The sequence below is a fragment of the Abramis brama genome (assembly GCF_963993115.1).
Source record: "Abramis brama genome assembly, chromosome: 19".
Taxonomy (NCBI): Eukaryota; Metazoa; Chordata; class Actinopteri; order Cypriniformes; family Leuciscidae; genus Abramis; species Abramis brama.
In genome coordinates this window covers 402,501-422,440 of record NC_139981.1, presented here as the reverse complement: position 1 = coordinate 422,440, position 19,940 = coordinate 402,501, and the positions used below count along the sequence as shown (strand labels likewise).

The 19,940-nt window shown below is 39.5% G+C and overlaps 1 protein-coding gene across 3 annotated transcripts in view; it reads right to left on the bottom strand.

The window, feature by feature from the left end:
* Positions 1-19,940, bottom strand: part of ptk7b (protein tyrosine kinase 7b) — an 86,365-nt gene that overhangs the window by 28,394 nt on the left and 38,031 nt on the right. For 2 of the 3 annotated variants that reach the window (XM_084093944.1, XM_084093946.1), the window contains exons 2-5: positions 14,620-14,916; positions 12,334-12,436; positions 3,522-3,685; positions 700-847 (exon numbers count right to left, since the gene is read on the bottom strand). In XM_084093944.1, the coding sequence (XP_083950070.1) occupies positions 700-847; positions 3,522-3,685; positions 12,334-12,436; positions 14,620-14,916 (712 nt within the window). Of the gene's footprint in view, positions 1-699; positions 848-3,521; positions 3,686-12,333; positions 12,437-14,619; positions 14,917-17,629; positions 17,773-19,940 lie in introns of all 3 variants that reach the window. The other variant, XM_084093945.1, reaches the window with a different exon arrangement.

Here is a 19,940-nt window from a genome sequence, read left to right as displayed (position 1 = left end):
AAATCAATTATATAATTTACATTTGCCTAGTTTTAATATGTAAATTGAATACATATTTGAATGCTTTATAAGTTGCAAAGTGAAAATGAAAATGTATTACAGAAATGATTAGATATGTTTAACATGTTCAAGCAAAAACTGTAGCAAAATGATATGATATAATGATATTATTTTTGTAATTGCACTTGCATTTTCATTAAATGTCCCGCAATGAATATTGCAAAATTAAATTTTTGCAACAGACATGGTCAATAGTGTTCAGTGCTCGTCTGAGCTCAACCACAGAACAGTTTCATGCTTTGCTGGATCTTTTATCATTGCGTTAGAACTGGTCTCTGTTGTCGCGTGCGAAACCAAATGTCGTGCCGTGAGTGTAAACGTGCAGATTAAGGGCCGGTAATATTATAATAAAATCCTCTTCCTACATCAGAAGGAGAGCGAAATCTGATCGGATTATTTTTTGTCATGCTAGCAGAGAAAGGCTCACCAACACAAAGCTACTGGGCTTCACTTCTCATGTTTTCTGTGTTGGCAGAGGCACCTGATTATAGCACTGACACACGGAGAAAGTCAGATTTTCATGATATGTCTCCTTTAAAGGACTCACTGGTCTAATGTAAAAAGTGAGCACTGGAGACCTGGAGCTTGTTTGGTGTCGTTACCCGAGGTGTAAACACTCCGAGTGATGAAGTGTCTCACCGTGATGTGTTGACGACGGGTTCTGTGTCGTGGAACCACTGGAGAACCGGCGGAGGCTTGGCTCTGAACCCACAGTGAAACACAGCGTCCTCGTTACGCAGAACCACCTGATCCACTGGAGCCACCAGCACACGGGGGACAGTCTTATCTGCACACACACACACACACACACACACAGAGAGAGAGAAGAGTTAGGTTCTGATATTATTAATATACAAACACACACACACACACACTAGGGGTGTAACGATACCCTCATGTCATGATTCGATACATATCACGATACTGAACTCACAATACGATATTATTGCGATACTCCAAGACATATGATAAAAGGTTAACATAAAAATGTGCTGTTGATTAAAATGCTATATTTAGTATTACATTGTGTGTGTAAATGAATAGTCTTGGACTTGGTGCTGAAACCCAATGAACAATAGAGACACCAGAAAAACAATATTCATGATTCTGAAGCTGAAAGTACAGAAGTATTTCAGATGAATATGCTTGATCTGTCACTGACTAGATATATTTAAAATAATGTCGGCCAGTTTTTACTGGTAACATCAGATATTTGGCATTACAGTATCAGGACACACACATATCCCCCCATTGCATTATTATACATTACATTCAACATTATATATAGTAGTTTAATGTAGTTCTGACACTAAAACTATGATAACTTGATTTTTTTCTCACAGTAATTTTTATCTTGGGTGAACTATCCACGATACATATTGTTGCATTTTGTTATTGCGATATATTGTGACACGATATTTTGTTACAGCCTTAACACCTGATCTTAATAATATACAGACACACACACACACACACTTGTATAATTATTCTGTATATATAAACACACACATGCATGTATATATTTAAGATTTTTTATTTATTTATATATAAAATATTTATATTTATATATAATATAAATTATATAAATATATACAGTGTATACATGCAAATATTTCTCAAATATATAGATGCATGTGTGTTTATTTATATATACAAAATAGTTATACACAGTACACACACATATATGTAAACACAAACTGTTATTTTGGATGCGATTAATAAATAATAAAGTACACAACATGTGGAGCCGGTCGCTGAGACCTGTGTGAATGATTGAATATTACAAGCATATGCATTTTAAAATCATACTGATCTACTTTTTAATATGAATCAACATTTTTTAGATTGCAATACAATTCGAATGAAGGCAGAATAAAATTAAAAGATGCAACAGTCGCGTTCAGAGATCATCAGATGACGGACACGCTCGTGTAAGCGTTTACTCTCCTCTATTCTTCTGCTAAATCTCCTCTTCCTCGCTCTCTCCTTTCATTTGTAATTTTCATGCTCTGGCTGATCTCTCTATTCATCAGCGGGGCTTTTCTTCTGTCTGCAGGTGTGTGTGTGTGTGTGTGTGTGTGTGTGTGAGCAGCACAGGTGGCTGATGGGAAGGCTGGCCGGGGTGTTGGGTTACGCTTTATACATTTCTGCTTTGCTTTGCACATGAGGTGACAAACATAACAGAGCGCATGAAAACATCTGCAGTCGCACGCGATAAACCAGACAACATCTTCAGACTCATCTGACCTAAACCTGCTCGCGCTGACACTCTAATGCTGGGGTTTTGCACCTGGGATCAAAAGAAAAAAATTAAACAAAAATTAAAAATTTTATACTAATACTATTTCATGCTTATTTATATTATTAATTTTCATAGTATAAATTTGGTCTTTATGCCTTTTAAATGTTAGGATGGGGGTCTGAGAGATCGGAAACCCCTGATCTAATATAATCCACAAAACACATCCGATCTAAAAGCTGCCAAATAAAGAACCTGTCTGCCCAACACTTGTGCATCAATTAATAAAAGTTACACATAGATCAATAGTGGACAAAAATGTCTGTGTCCAAAAACTGTCAGAGCACAGACTTTAGCTTGGTCTCATTTTAAAAAAATTTGTTGAAGTAAAAAAAGTTTAAAAAGTAAAAAGTTTTAGAGGTTTAAGTTTATGAAAATTATTTATGAACAATATTTTATTCAAAATGTATATTTTATAAAACATGTCGAACTCTAAAACTGCTAGAAAATCAAAGCCATAAATCTGAATTAGTTGTGTTCCAAATTTGGGGTTGATATGTCAGAAATGAGCTTTCAGAGAGAGTGTGTTTGCAGGACCAGATGTTCCCCGTCAGATCACTCACCGGGACACAGCAGTTGGGTTTGTGATTTAAATATTTCAAGCACATATACAAACACACACACACTATTTTTTTTTATTACACGCATACAAACCATACTCTGACATGCATACCCACACACACACACACACACACACACACACACAATTATCGCTGCAGAATTTATCCGATTGGCTCTATAATATGCAGAAGCAGAAAACAGGAATAAAGCGAGTATTTGCTTTATGAGCCAAACCTGAGAAAATGGCACATCTGGTAAAACATTGTACAAAATTAAATTTTGAAGCCTTGCCAACAGAATGAAAGCCTTTTAACAAATACTGCATCATATTATAGTTAAATGGCCCTGAGATTAAAAACTGCAGTTTTAATGGGGACATTTTTGTCCTTAAGGTGCTGAGAGGAACTATTTTGTGTTACTGGTGTAAAATAGATTTATTAAAGGATATGGGGGTGAAATAATAAAATTCCAATAAAAATACACACCTGTGCCAATATTTATGCAGTTGGCATTAACACAGGCAAAATTATCAAAAAACCATACTGAAAAATACAGAAATGTCCATAAGGGGTCGCACAAGGGTTAAAGCTCATAGTGTTACCGATGATGTTGAGCGTGATGTTGTGGCTACTGCACACTTGTCCTGCTGCGTTTCGAGCACAGCAGTAGTAAATCCCAGAATCCCCTGGGCTGAGGTCGCTCAGCGTGAGGTTCCGGTCCTTCCCGACCAGCGGTTCTCCATCTTTGAACCATTTACTGCTCGGCCTGTACGGGTCACAAACATCTTCAGAATCAGCATCTACATCACTCACAGCTGGTCTTTAGTCATGTGATGCGTTTAGTGCAGGGATCAACATTAACGGGCAAGTGAAAATGAATACTTGCCCGACCGGACAACTAGCCTGATTAAAACGTCAAGAACAAAAAATAACTAGGGAATCACCAAAACACGAGAATGATTCTGCATTAATTTAGTGTAAGTGGCGATTGATAGTGCATAATAATATAATATATAATGTACTGATGGAAACAAGGTTGTGCTGCTGTTGAGGAAACAAATGAGCGCAGCACACACAGAACACACACAGCTAACACACTGCGGTGAAAATACAAAATGTGTCGCTTTTATATTTATAACATATGATACGGTTAAGGAACATCACATGACCAACAGTGCTGAATACCCTCAGGATTGAAAATGTGACACTGATTTAATGACAGTTCAGTAAACAAGTTATTAATATTAAATCACTTACATTTTAACTGCAATATTGACTGATTTTGTTCTATTTCAGCAGCGAAAATAGTTCCAAACAAAGATCACAGCAGAACCACAGCGCATCTCACAGCAACACTCAACCGTGTTTCATTACTGAATGATTCAGCGTTTTGAACGAATCGGTTGAGTCAAAGATTCAATGACTCATTCATAAACAACTGCCTCATTCCTGAACGAATCAGCCGTTTGAACGAATCGTTTGAATAAATGACTCAATGACTCGCTCATTAAGACGGTCACCTGCCGCCACCTACTGGTGGTTTAGTTTCATGTTTAAAAGTATCATTCTTTTCAATATTTCTTATTTATATATTCAAAAAACATTTATTCATAACATTATTTAATGCAGTTGTAATTTTTCAGTGTAAATTATTTCATTTGATTGGTAACAGCCCTATAGTGTCTTATTATCCTAATTTAATTTATTGATAAAATTTAAGAATTTAAAATGAAAAATTAAGCATATGTTTAAAACGATTAGGGAAAAAGCCCTTTATAAAGATTAAAATGTCATAAATATGCAGATTTAATTATCAGGGGTGCAAACACATGTATGGTAATCGAAGCCCTCGTCCCACGGCAAATATCCAGATACTACATTGCCACCATCCCCAACCCACCCCTATAGGCACATAGAGTCAAATGAAATTTAGAAAAACTATCTTGCACTTCTTCTTCTTGCTTTACTGCTACTTCCTGAAAACAATTTCACCTGATGATTTGAATAGCTCTTTTTGTAAAGAATTAATAATTCTAGGATGATTGGGGTAATTGTGTAGGGTAGGCCTAGTGCATCTGCATAGAAACTAATAAACAAAATACAAATATAAATACAATAAAACACAAATACACGAGAAATAAAGCAGTGCTTTATGTTTTTCAGGTAAATTAACTGTATTAAGTATTAATACAGTTTATCTTTTGACAAAACGTGATTTTTCTCTTTCTCTTTTGTTGTTTGATTAACTTTGGTGACACAAACAGCTGCAGATATATTGGGTGCTGTCCCTTTAAGACGAATGCACGTATCTAATACCGGTAATGACACGCATCCGTTTTATTTTGACTGCGTTTACGGGGAAACTCGTTGAGACGGACACTGGCTTATTTTTTCGTGCACATGTCTGTTCAAACACAAATAGATAAGAAAGAAAAGGGAATTCGGTGTTCACGAACTTCACGTGCTGTCTGCGACTGCGTGGCTCTGTGCGCCGACAGACCATCTACATTTGGATGTTAAACATAATATATATAGCCTGATACAGCAAAGACAACGTCGGCAGTATTGACGGCAAAATAGGCTACAGAATATTTCGTTCTGTAGGCCTATTGACAGGGGCAATATTTGAAAATCGATAATTAGGCATATTTTTTAAATTACAATTATATATGCATTTGTCAAAACCGAGAGACTTTCAAGCATCAAAATGTAATTTATTAATATGTATTTGCGCCTTCTATTTTGTCTGAAAACTTCCAACACTCGTGCGTGTCGCGTGAAAAATAGGCGTCGGTTGCGGTTCTATTTCTAGCACGCGATTTTGGCGCGGCTCGAGAAGTGTGTGTGTGTCACGCAGGCATTGTGCTCTAACACAAGCTCTAACCAGTTAACATGAGAGCCGACATAAAAACGGACACTCCACGCCACGCAGAGAGAAATGTGATGCAGTGGCAGATCCAGATGTTAAGTTAAAAATGTGTTCATGCACATTATATCTTTATGCTGAATATTGTTTAATATTTCACATGACCGTTTACCGAAACTAAAAAGGGGACTTTTATTATGAAGTCCCCGGAAGAGTGGTTTTTTTTTTTTTTGGAGCACGAGTGGTGTTGGATGGTGTCTGTGGAGAAATAAAACGGAGAACGTTAATCGATACTGAAGTGTATTTTTTGTATAACATTGGTAGCAGAGGATGGATAGCAACTATAGAGTACCGCCAAACTTTGATGAAGGAAAACCATATGAAAGTTGGAAGAATGAAGTCGCGATTTGGACCAGAGTTACTGAACTCGAAAAGAAAAAACAGGCGCTTGCTGTGGCTTTGGCGCTGTCGGGGAGAGCGAGAGAAACGGCGATGGAAATACCGGTAGACGATCTGAATAATGACACTGGCATGAACACTTTACTTACGAAACTCGATGACTTGTTTCTCAAAGAAGAAAAGGACCAAGTTTACGAGGCGTACTCGAGCTTTGACCGGATTATGAAAGATAGCAGTGTTTCCATGACAGACTATATAATTGATTTTGAACAGCGGTACTCGCGGATGCGTAAATATAAGATGGAGCTTCCCGATGCAGTATTAGCATTCAAACTGCTGGACGCTGCGTGCTTAGAAGTGAAAGATCGACAGTTAGCGCTGACAGCATGTACAAATTTGGATTTTGCGTCAATGAAGTCAGCACTGAAGAGGATTTTCGGAGGAAAGTCTGCTTCTACAGTGAGGATTAATCAGGAAACAGCATATGTGACAGAACAAAGGCGACAAAGGAGCAAGCCATGGTCGCAAAATGTTCAGCAAAAGACACCACTGCCTGGCACTAACCCTCTGGACAGGTATGGACGCAGATCAAAATGTGCTGTTTGTCAAAGCACATTCCACTGGGCCAAAGACTGTCCACACAGAGGTGAGCAAGTCAAACTAACTGAAGATTGTAGAACAGATGATATAGAGGAGTGCAACATTACTCTGTATACAAAAGAGTCGCCCACTCAAGCAGAAATATTTATGACAGAGTGTTTCGGCTCAGCAATAATAGACACTGCATGCACACGGACTGTGTGTGGACAGGAATGGATAAATAGCTACATCGCTGAACTAAGCCAAAACGAGATAAAAGACCTGAGGAAGACAGAAACTCACAGTCACAGACCCTTTAAGTTTGGTGATGGAAAAGTGGTCTATTCCAACAGAAAGTTGAAAATTCCTGCAAAGATTGGACAAACTAGGTGTCATATTGAAACTGAAGTTGTGCCAGCGAACATTCCACTACTCTTGAGCAAGGCATCCATGAAAAGAGCAGGGACAGTGCTAGATATGGAAAATGACAGTGCGGTGATGTTCAGTCAACCTGTAAAACTTGACTTTACAAGCTCTGGTCATTACTGTGTAAACATTATGGACAATGAAAAGAAAAACATTCAAAGTGATGACTGTGTCTTGGTAGCTGTTGAAGATGTCACCCTTACGGAACAAAAGAATGCGGATGTACAAAGTCAGTGTGACGAGGAAATACTGACAATTTCAGACAAAATGAGCTCAGCAGAAAAACACAAAGTCCTGATGAAGCTTCACAGACAATTTGGTCATGCTTCTGCTGACAGACTGCAGAGACTTCTTACTAGCTCAGGAAATAAAGATGCAGAATGTAGTGTCATTCTGGAGAAAATTGTGAGTGAATGTGAAACGTGTCAAAGATACAGTACAGGGTTCCCGCGGGGTCTTAAAAAGTCTTAAAAAGTCTAAAATTCTGAACTTCAAATTTAAGGCCTTAAAAAGGGTTTACCCTCGTTTATTTCCAGAAACGCTGGCCGCAGAAAGTTATTACAAAGTAGCAAAAAAGTATCGAGTCGTAGCCTACAAAGCGGAGCTCTAGAGCAGGGTCTCCAACACGTCGCTCGCGGCCTGACTGGAGGTCGCTCGCCAAGAGGCCGTTCACATATCGCGTCTTTTGCGCGCTCAAGTTCGTTCAAATGTATATAGGCACGCGGTAAGCGTGCTCATAATAGAAGCGACACGCTCGTTTTTTCCAGGCGCTGTCTGAAAGCTCAGTCAACAGGAATGATGGGGGTGCACCCAAACACTACGGGTGTTCTCTTCTCCGTAAATAAATCTTGTAGCAGAGCTACAGCAAGCGTTTTTCGTTGGTGGGAAATCCATTAGCCACTAAAACTTCTTTGTCGTTGTGGAGACGCAGGGCATGGTTGCATAGCAACGACAGACGCCACGGGAAAATCGGACCTAATTTTACTATTAATAATAAAAGATAAGCTAAACTAAAGTGCATTGTAAATGTCAGTAATTTATCTTTTTGGACTCATTCTTTTTATAAAAAAAATATTTAAAGTCTGAAATATGTGAGGTTTATCTTTTTATAAAACCTTTTTTGTCAAACCTTTATTTTAACTTGTACATGTTAGTATATAACATGCAAGACACAAATATTCATTTTTAATGGAAATTTATTTGTTATTTGCTGGTTTTCGACATAAAACATGGTGAATTGATTTCATTGTGTAGTATTTGTACTTTTTGAACAGGATTCTGTGATAACCATGATCATTTTTGTCACTATAATCATGAAATTAAATGTTCATGCCATTTCATCTCTAGTCATGATCAACTATGATCAACTAAAATCAAATAATTATGTGTTTTTTACAGTATAATATGCAAAGTACAATTTTCTATAAAAAAAAAAAATTTGATTCTGTTCTTTTATCTGACACGCATTGTTTGGTGTGGAAGGTTACTAATGTGATTTATCTGTAAATTAAATGAATGCTTTTTCAATTACTGAATTCATTGAAATAAAATTAATTCTTTGATTTGAATATTTATTTGGTAATGCGTCGTGTAGGTCTTAAATTTCAATCTTTATGGTCTTAAAATGTCTTAAAAAGGTCTTAAATTTGACTTACTGAAACCTGCAAGAACCCTGACAGTAAGACCAAACCAAAGCCTGCTGTTGGCCTACCACTGGCATCTCAGTACAACGAAACTGTTGCAGTAGATCTACATGAACTTGAACCAGGTGTGTGGTATCTCCACATTATTGACCAGTTCACAAGGTTTAGTGCAGGCAGCATACTGACCACTAAGAAGTCCTCTGAAATAGTGAAACACTTTGTCCATGTCTGGATAAGTGTCCATGGTCCACCTCAGAAACTGTTCAGTGACAATGGGGGAGAATTTAATAATGATGAGGTTAGAGACATGGCAGAAAACTTCAATATAGAAATAAAGACAACAGCAGCATACAGCCCGTGGAGTAATGGACTTACAGAGCGACACAACCAAACACTTACAGAGATCATAATGAAAGTGAAGTCAAGTAACGGCTGTGACTGGGACACTGCATTGGACTGGGCTCTTATGGCAAAGAACACCATGCAAAATGTCCATGGCTACAGTCCACATCAGTTGGTGTTTGGACAGAATCCCAACCTGCCCTCTGTGTTAACCGACAAGCCCCCAGCTTTAGAGGGCACGACGAAAAGTGAGTGGGTGGCAAAACACATCTCTGCTTTACATGCATCAAGAAAGGCGTTCACAGAAGCAGAATGTTCCGAAAGAATACGGAGAGCACTACGTAAACAACTACGTCAGACAGATGAGAAATATGAAATGGGTGACAAAGTGTACTACAAGAGAGTTGACTGTCAAGAGTGGAAAGGACCAGGAGTTGTCATTGGCCAGGATGGTGCAGTGGTGTTTGTCAGACATGGAGGAACCTGCATTAGGGTACACTACCTCAGACTAAGAAAAGTAAACAAAGACAGCGGAGATCAACATGTCATTAGGGATGATGCTGAAATTGACACAAACAATATGCAAAGACAGGAGATGACAGGAGCTGCTGTCAACAACACGGAGGGAACAGAAACTGTAACTGAAATACAGCAGAGTTCAGTGCAAACTGAGGATACAGGGGCATCCACTATGGGGCAGAATGTAGCAGCACAACACACTAGTGACGACATAGTGACACAAAGTGATACAGAGCAGGGAACTGATGTCCGTTTAAAAACAGGGCAAGTTCTAAAATACAGAGACAGAGACAGTGGGGCTTTGCACACAGCAAAAGTACTAGGGCGTGCAGGCAAAGCTACTGGCAAATACAAAAACTGGTACAACCTTCTGCTCATTGAACCAACTAATGTTGCAGGCAGTAAAGATTCAGTTGACGTATCATGTTTAGACTGTCTTCAAATGGAACCCGCTGTTACTGATGTTAGTGCCACAAATGTCAGTGAGGATGTATTGGTAACAAAAGATCTATCCTTTGACCTAGCCAAACAAGAAGAGATGAAGAGTTGGAGAGATAACAGTGTGTTTGAGGAAGTTCAGGATGAGGGACAAAAGTGCATCTCTACCAGATGGGTGTGCACTCTCAAGGAAACACTAACTGGACTAGTACCGAAAGCACGATTGGTGGCCAGAGGTTTTGAGGAGTTAAATGTGTTAGAGCTACAAAAAGATTCTCCCACATGTGCTTCTGAGTCTCTTCGACTACTGGTGGCAGTTATTTGTCAAAAACAGTGGACACTTCATTCCATGGATATAAAATCTGCATTTCTGCAGGGAATAGAACTGTCACGTGACATCTACATCAGGCCTCCCCCTGAGGCTATCTGTGAGGGAACATTATGGAAGCTCAAAAAGTGTGTATATGGTCTGGCAGACGCTTCATTGTACTGGTACAATAGAGTAAAAGACATAGTGCTGAAAGCAGGAGGAAAAATGTCCAAGGTCGATCCAGCTGTTTTTTATTGGCTAGATCAGGACTGCACTGTAACTGGGGTGCTTGCCTGTCATGTGGATGACTTCATATGGGGGGGCACACAAAGTTTCTCCACAACCGTAATACCACATCTAAGATCTGTTTTCCAAGTTGGACGTGAGGAACATGATCATTTCTGTTATGTGGGAATAGATTTTGTGACTGTTGACAGAAAAGTACAAATACACCAGGAAAACTACATTCAACACATGCAACACATTCATATGGATCCTTCACGAGCTGTGGAACAAGACTCACCTCTCTGTGAGGAGGAAAAGGATCAGCTCAGGTCCAAAATAGGCCAAATTCTCTGGGTGGCAAGGCAGAGCAGGCCAGATGTCATATTTGATGCTAGCAATTTGACATCCAACATAAAAAATGCAACTGTGCAGACAATCCATGAAGCAAACCGGATAGTGTGCAAACTTAAGTCCAAGAAGGTAATTCTAAACTTCCAACACTTGGGCAGAGACAGTGCTCTTAAGATGGTCGTGTTCAGCGATGCTTCGTTTGGAAATCTTTCAGATGGAGGCACCCAAGGAGGGCACCTGATTCTTTTAATGGGAGAAAATGGAAAATTCTCACCTCTTTCTTGGCAATCAAAGAGAGTCAAGAGGATTGTGCGGAGCACACTTGCTGGTGAAACATTGGCAATGTCTGATGGAATTGACAATTCTATTTTTCTGTCCACACTGTTCTCAGAACTAACTACTGGTGATGCTGAACATGCTCCACCAATAATCTGTGTCACTGACAATCATTCGCTTGCTGATGCAATTAAGTCCACAAAGTCAGTCTCTGAGAAAAGACTCCGCCTGGAGATAAGTAGTATCAAAGAACTTGTCCAAACACAGAGAGTTGAGCGAGTACTGTGGTACAACACAAAAGAACAACTTGCAGACTGCCTTACCAAAAAGGGGGCATCAACTTGTCAGTTACTCAAGGCACTGAGTGAAGGACAATGGAAACTGAATTAAAACAAATAAAAGTCTGTCTTTGAGTTATACTCGAGAGCTTGTTGAAATATACTAGGTTGTATTTTTGTTCAAGGATGTTGTTGTTCAGTATGGCCTGTTAGTATGTTAAATTGAAAGTTATTTATTATAATTTTTTTTTTTTTTTAAAGAGTGGGAGTTTGTTAAGTTAAAAATGTGTTCATGCACATTATATCTTTATGCTGAATATTGTTTAATATTTCACATGACCGTTTACCGAAACTAAAAAGGGGACTTTTATTATGAAGTCCCCGGAAGAGTGGTTTTTTTTTTTTTTGGAGCACGAGTGGTGTTGGAGGGTGTCTGTGGAGAAATAAAACGGATAACGTTAATCGATACTGAAGTGTATTTTTTGTGTAACACAGAGTGAGACAGAAACACTAGTGGTTCACGCTGTTTGCACCCCTGAATTATGTCAAAGCTGACTGAACAGTGATGAGAATATTGCTTCAGAATAAATTATATTTACAACACACACACAAAAAAAAATCATACTTTTCCTGGACAAGCAATTTTTTTACTTTAATTTTTTTTAAATTAATCTTTTTAAGTGAATGACTGAAGGACAAGCACATGAAAAGGCTTAATGTGGAGCCTTGGTTTAGTGTGAGCATCAGACATGTTTGACTCACCGTGGATGTCCATCAATGTGACACTGCAACACGATTCGCTCAGCCTCCTCTAGCTCCGCCTCTGAGGCGGGATCCTTCATGCTGACCGGCCCCCTCTCCAGCCCTGAGACACATAACAACCATCACAATCATACGCTGAATACAACATACCATAGACACATGTGAGTCAGTCAAGTCTCCTTCATTTATATAGTGCTTTAACAGTATAGACGGTTTCAAAGCAGCTTTACAGTGATAACAGGAGATTTGTTTTGGCTTTACAGCAGATCTAGAATAAAGTTATTGTCCAGATAAAGTTAGTTTTGATTGATTCACTTCCGTTGCAAAGATCATTAGTTATTAACTCAGGGGCCGCTAACACGACACCGTTTTACTGAAAACAGGAACTTTTAATGTGTTCTGGCCGTTCATTCACACGACAGTGTTTGGAGCTCGAGAACACACACTTTAAAACATGTTGAAAAACGTGATCATCTCTGTGTAAACTTCAAAAACGTGAATCTGTGTAAACGGTGACGGCGTGCACATGCATATCATGTGTTCAGTCTATAGATATGCGCGTTCGAATATATATGTGCGCAGGCGTGTAGTCATTTTTAAAAAAATGTTTTTTGTTGTGAATCCATGAAATGGATAAAAGAAAAGCAGTTCATGTGATTGCGCTCTGTAAGCCCTGATCGAACGGTACTGATGATGTAAGGCAATACTGACACTAACAGGGGTTGTTTGGTTCATTTAATTTAAACAAAAATCTGAATACACACTATAGAGGACAGAGAGAATGAGAACTGAGCTGTGAAACAGAGAAATCAAGCTGAACGTGTTTGAAAACTACAAAAGATTTAGGCAGGAAAATCAAAGGCGAAGGCAGGAACACTGATCATCTCGACAGGAATAATTACACGGCTGAGGGCGAGACGCAATCTGACACGCGAGAGAGAGAGAGAGAGAGAGAGAGAGTTTGAGCAGAACTCAACAATGACAGAGAGATCCTATGAAACGTGACCTCATTTCCAGAGGCTTCCTGTGACACACTTTTCTTCTAGTGCTGGGCGGTACGACCAAAAATTTATATCACGGTATTTTTCTAAATTATACTGGTTTCACGGTATATGACGGTATTTATTATTATTTTTCCAAGCATGACTGGGTGTTAACCACATGTTGTACTGAGTGAGAGAGGAAATACTGCAGTAGATTGACTTATAATGCCCTATTTTACTGTCATGAGTGAATATTGTAGAGAAATTCCACAGTATTATTAATACAGGTTTGCAAGACCACACGAAATGATGCTGTTTATAAACAGGTGCAGAGCGGTGATCATGAACGCTATCAGGAGATATAAAGAGAGATTAAATGAAAATAACATCAAAACTGTTCTAAAGACAGTCAGTTCCTTCAAAGATGCATTCACATAAAACACCCGCGCCGCGATCTGACTGTGAAACGTGCAGTGCTCATGTTTATTCAACGATGTCAAAGCCTTTTGGAAAATCTATCAGTGGCGGGCAGTGTTGATATTGTGAACCAATGTGGGAAACACTGTCATATAATCTGATAGCTATCATAGTTTAACATATCCATCTTAACCGTTACGCTTAGTTACACATACAGCAGTGCAACAGTGGAAGCGACCCTCTCAAACAGTGTCGTGAGTCGTGACGCGTTCCCAACGTTTAAAGGTGCAGTGTGTCATTTTTAGCAGCATCTAGTGGTGAGGTTGCGAATTGCACCCAACAGAAGTTACGGTGGCCGACAGGAAGTGATGTCGTCGTCTGAGACAGCAGAGAATAGACAGTTAAGCAATGAGGTTTCTTATCAAGATAAATTAAGAAATTAGTGTTACTTGATTATACAGTAAACGATATGTTATTGCGAATATTATTGTTACTTGTTCATCATTGTGTCAGTGTTTTATTCGCTGGCTTTAGCTCGCTTCTTTACACGAAGAACAACATAGTGACGAAACGCGTTTGTCCGTTCAGGGCCACCGTAGACACATGTGGATGTAAGCGGACCCGCGGTGTGTGTAGAGAGAAATGCTCATTCTAAGCTAATAAACACATAACGGTTCATTAAGTAAGGTCTGTATACACCACTGAAAACATCGTTATGTATATTATATTGCATTTCTGACATCAGATCCTCATAAATATTACAAAATGCACCTTTAAGCGACATACACCGGTATTGCAGCATATTAAAAATTCATATCATAAAAAAAAAAATTACAAAAAAATAATAATAATAATAATAATAATTTTCACCAATTCCTTCATTTACATTTGATGTTGAAGGAGGCGTTGCTGGAGGTGAGTGTCTCTCCGGTGGCGCTGCTGGACGCCACACACTGGAAGTTCCCCGTGTCGTTGTGTCGATCCACTGATGTGAACTTCAGGTTACTGCCCTCCTGAAAGCGTCGGGTCGAGTCCTGCACGCGCTGCCCGTCCTGGGTCCACGAGAAGTGTGTGTTCTCCGGGTCGCTGACCTCACAGCGCAGGATCGCACTGCGCCCGTGTAACGCGTCCTGAGACTTCGGCTCTTTGGAGAACTGGAGAGATGAGCCCTGGATGATGAAGACTGAGAGAGACAAAGAGAACCAGTCAAACTACCGGAAGGAAAACATGTGCTTTACTAACCCAGAGTGTCAAAATAAAGGTATTATAATAAAGGTAATATCGATATTTTACGTGTGGCATCGATGCACCGTATCGTTAGACGTTTGAGCGGCGCATCGATCCATATTGATGTATAAACTAACCCAGAAACAAGCGCTTACATAAATATGTTTACATTAATAATGATGCAGTGAGACACAGCTGAAGATTGTGTCGATACAAACACACAAAAATAAAAACATTCATGTCATCATCATCATCAGATGTGAGTGAAGAACCTCTGAGCGGATCCTACAGACCCTCATCACATGACATCAGCCCTGTCAGCAGTCATCACATCAGCTCAGGGACACAGTGATGCATGCTGGGATACTGGGAGTTTGTTTATATGCTTTTGCTATACAAAGGAAACATCACAAGCATTTTATCAGTTGCGGGAAAGAAAAGGACTTGTTTATGGGTGAGTTAAGGACTTGTTTATGGGTTAGTTAAGGACTTGTTTATGGGTTAGTTAAGGCCTTGTTTATGGGTTAGTTAAGGCCTTGTTTATGGGTTAGTTAAGGACTTGTTTATGGGTTAGTTAAGGACTTGTTTATGGGTTAGTTAAGGCCTTGTTTATGGGTTAGTTAAGGCCTTGTTTATGGGTTAGTTAAGGCCTTGTTTATGGGTTAGTTAAGTGCTTGTTTATGGGTTAGTTAAGTGCTTCTTTATGGGTTAGTTAAGGACTTGTTTATGGCTTAGTTAAGTGCTTGTTTATGGGTTAGTTAAGGACTTGTTTATGGCTTAGTTAAGTGCTTGTTTATGGGTTAGTTAAGCGCTTGTTTATGGGTTAGTTAAGTGCTTGTTTATGGGTTAGTTAAGTGCTTGTTTATGGGTTAGTTAAGCGCTTGTTTATGGGTTAGTTAAGTGCTTGTTTATGGGTTAGTTAAGTGCTTGTTTATGGGTTAGTTAAGTGCTTGTTTATGGGTTAGTTAAGGACTTGTTTATGGGTTAGTTAAGTGCTTCTTTATGGGTTAGTTGTGCGCTGGTGTAGTTATTTTTGTGTAGTTATTATTATGATTTTGGTGTAGTTATTTTTGTGTAGTTATTATTATGGTTATTATGGTGTAGTTATTTTTGTGTGTTCACTGACAAGCATGCCAGATCATGTGCAAAGCGGAGTGTCTTACATGACATTGATATCAACACACATCAAGTGCCTGTATCGAATGTCAAAGACATTTTATTTGTTTTGTTTTTTTTCTTTGTAATCCCATGATGCTCTTGAAGTGGGCCACTACAAGCTTCCATTCATTATTCAGGCATGTGGAAGCAAAAGCTTCTTGCGTCTGAATATCACACTCACATCGACACAGACACAGGACTTCTTCCACATGCATATGTGACCTGACACTGGATGATTTGCCTTGAACGAGTCTTCTGAGCGTTTGCTAATCGATCTGAACTCAGCTCGAAGCTCCAGTCCCAGAGATACGGTGATGTAAAGCCCAATGCTTGTTTATGGGTTAGTTAAGCACTGGGTTAGTGTATTCACTGACAAGCAAGTCAGATCATGTGCAAAAGAGACTGTCTTATATGACATCGATATGAGCTCGACTCGTTACGCCTCTCAATCTGCACTCGCTCTCCCGCCAGACGCGTTGACATGCCAGCTCCATTCTCTACGGGCTCCTGCCATCATGAAAGGACAACCGGAATCAGAAATCTGAGCGCTAACTCACTGACTGATGCTGACAAGGATTCTGGGATTCATCCCGACACTCACATCACTGATCCATCAACTAGCTACGTTTACATCAACACTTTGTGTTTAAATCAAAATGAATCAATTAATTTCATCGTAGTGTTAAAGATAATCCAGACCGTCCCCAAATTTAAGACCTCTTGATAATGATAACTAAGAATTTTCTCATTCCATTTAATATAAGACTGAATTAAAGGGTGTTTTCACACCTGGCTCTTATAGAGCGTTTGTTTCAGAACCTGGTGTGTTTTGTCCCTTGGTTTGGTTCGTTTAGGCATATATGAACATCACGCTCGGATCCACACCAAAACTATCGCTCCGAGATTTGACAACTGTGTCTGTATTTGACCATTCAGGCGCAAAGAGAAGTGAATTCGGGATCTGAGCGACACTTCTGGTGCGCGTCATTCAGCGCGAGACCACAATGAGTTCTTTTTACAACTTACTACGCATAATAACCTGATAAACTCTCTTTAAAGATCCTCGTTAAATGTACACACATGCTTCTTTGGCATCTTCGCGTCTGACTTGACTTGTGCTGTAAGTTTGCAGATGCTCCTCTCGATTAGCGAGAAGAAGAAAATGCAACATTGTAACAAACTGAGTCCCAGTTTTGGAACAAAGCAAACGATCTGCAGGAGTGACAGACACAGGGATCCTGATGTATTATTTCTCATGTTTAAACACGCTCGTCTGTCATTAAGGACGTGTTAGAGGCACTTAATCCCTCCGTCTCCACCAATCAAGCGTCTATTGTCACTTGTGGGATCCGGGACCAACTGTAATCAACAGTGAGGTAAAAATGTGGTAAAATGCTGAGACACCACTAAAAGCTTTCCACCATTAAGAGCATTACAGTAAATGTGTGTGAGACGGTGTTCCGGGCCGACCACCCAGAATCTCATATTACGCCTCATTACCCAGAACACACCTGGGCCCGGGGCCGACACACTGAGAGATGTTGTGGCTGGACGCCAGAGAAGACGCATAAAGACGCTATTGTTCCTCCTGCGAACTGTCATTCATGTGTTTATGAGCTCCTCATAATCTCCTCAGGATCACAGGCGTAAGATCCTGGATGAAAACAGAAACACAGACCTAGAGGATTATGGGGATTGATGGGAAAACGGTTCACCGTGAGCAGAAGTGACATTATTTCACTGTGATGCTAATTAAATGAAGCAGCATTTTGCAATTAAGTATCTGGGAGTGTTGGAAGTGCTGGAAGTGTAAAGCACACAGCCTGTCTCTCCGATTAACATCCAATAACAAACACTGATTCTCCACAGACAAACTAGAGCATCTTCTAAAGCTCAGTGTGCAAACACACATGCGGCGACGGCAGGATGAAACACACGTTTGAGCGAAAGCACAATTATTAAACAATTATTAGGTGTTTCCTGTAGAGTTTAATCTCCCGCTCCATTAGATTAAGACTATATTCCCAACACTAAAGGTCCGAAATCTACGTCTGCGTTTTTTCGTATTCGTACATGTGATGCTGCTGTTTTTCCAACATGAACCTGGAACAACGCTTTATGGCTGAGAATATACATCGTTTATTACATAGAACACTACAAGATGCCAACAAACACACATTACTTCAATTCTAGTCCTTATACTCTAAACATTTTTTTATACAACCATTAAAGGAGGAGTTCACTTCAGAATTAAAATTTCCCACGTCATCCGAGATGTTCATGTCTTTCTTTCTTCAGTCGAAAAGAAATTAATTTTTTTGAGGAAAACACTCCAGGATGTTTCTCCATATAGTGTCTTCAATGGGGTCCAACGGGTCGAAGGTCCAGATGTGAGTTTCAGTGCAGCTTCAAAGTCTCGACACGATCCAGCCGAGGAATGAGAGTCTCATCTAGACAAACCAGCGGACATTTATAACAAAATAAACATTTAGAAACTTTTATCCACTAATGCTCGTCTTGCACTCGCTGTGATGCGACACACGTTACGTAATCAGGTTGAAAGGTCAAGCGTGACGTAGGCGGAAGAACAGAAGAATCTAACGCCCTTTACAAAAAACATAAATAAATAAAAGTTAAAACAACGATGTCGGACGATTCTGAAGTTGGAGGAGAAAATGAGATTGAGTTATTCGCTCTACTCTACATTCTCCGTCTACATCAGATTACAGCCACCTTTCAACCTGATTACGTAATGCGTGAAGTCGTGGACGTGCAAGACGAGCATTAGTGGTTAAAAGTATATAAATGTTTATTTTTGTTCTAAAATGTCCGCTGCACTGAAACTTACATCTGGACCTTCGACCCGTTGGACCCCATTGAAGACACTATATGGAGGAAATCCTGGAGTGTTTTCCTCAAAAAAATTAATTTCTTTTTGACTGAAGAACATCTCGGATGATGTAAATTATCAGGACATTTTAATTCTGAAGTGAACTAATCCTTTAAACATCCCAGTAAACCGTTTCCTCTGCTGAACAAAGACATGCAGATAATAAAGCCTTTCAAACACAATCATTATTAATCACTCAACGCAAAGACAAAACAAACAAAAACAATCCACAGGATTCAGAGCCGGATCTACAGTAACGCTGAGAGGAATCAAACCCGGCTCTTCCTGACCGCAGTCGATAAGAGCCTTTCCTCTCCGATTAATTAACTGTGAAAGGAAAAGCACTTTAAATGTAGATGATCCAAGCAAAACATGGAAAACTCTGTATGAAGAGGGAAAGAGATTAAAGTAGCGCTCTGGAAAACGAGAACGGAAAGCATGTGAGGAGTGAGATGAAGAGCGCCGGTGCATCAGTGCTTCCTCAGGCCAACTCTCCTGTATTTATACAGCGCTTTACAACACTGAGTGCTTCAGCTTTACAGAGAACTGGAGAATAATGCAGAGTTCGTTTCCAGAAGAGAAGAGCGTCTGTCCGGCTTATTGATTTCAGTTCCTGGAAGCCTCCGCTGAGTAACTGTGAGATCATCGACTGAACTAAAGATCTTCAGCATCATCATCATATGCAGGAACGCAAGCTCACTAAACCTCTGAAGGTCCTGTGCAGACAGCAAGAGTTATTGATATGAATATATGGTAATATATGGACTCCTGAAAGCTTACCTCTGCCTATAGAGGCTCATCTACATAAACTCTCACTGGTTCTGTTCAGCGTGATTATAGTTAACTAACTTATAGTTACAGTTCACCATAAAGAAAACCCTTCAGTTACTTGAAAAAAATACACTTAATTTATGAATTAAATTATTATTATA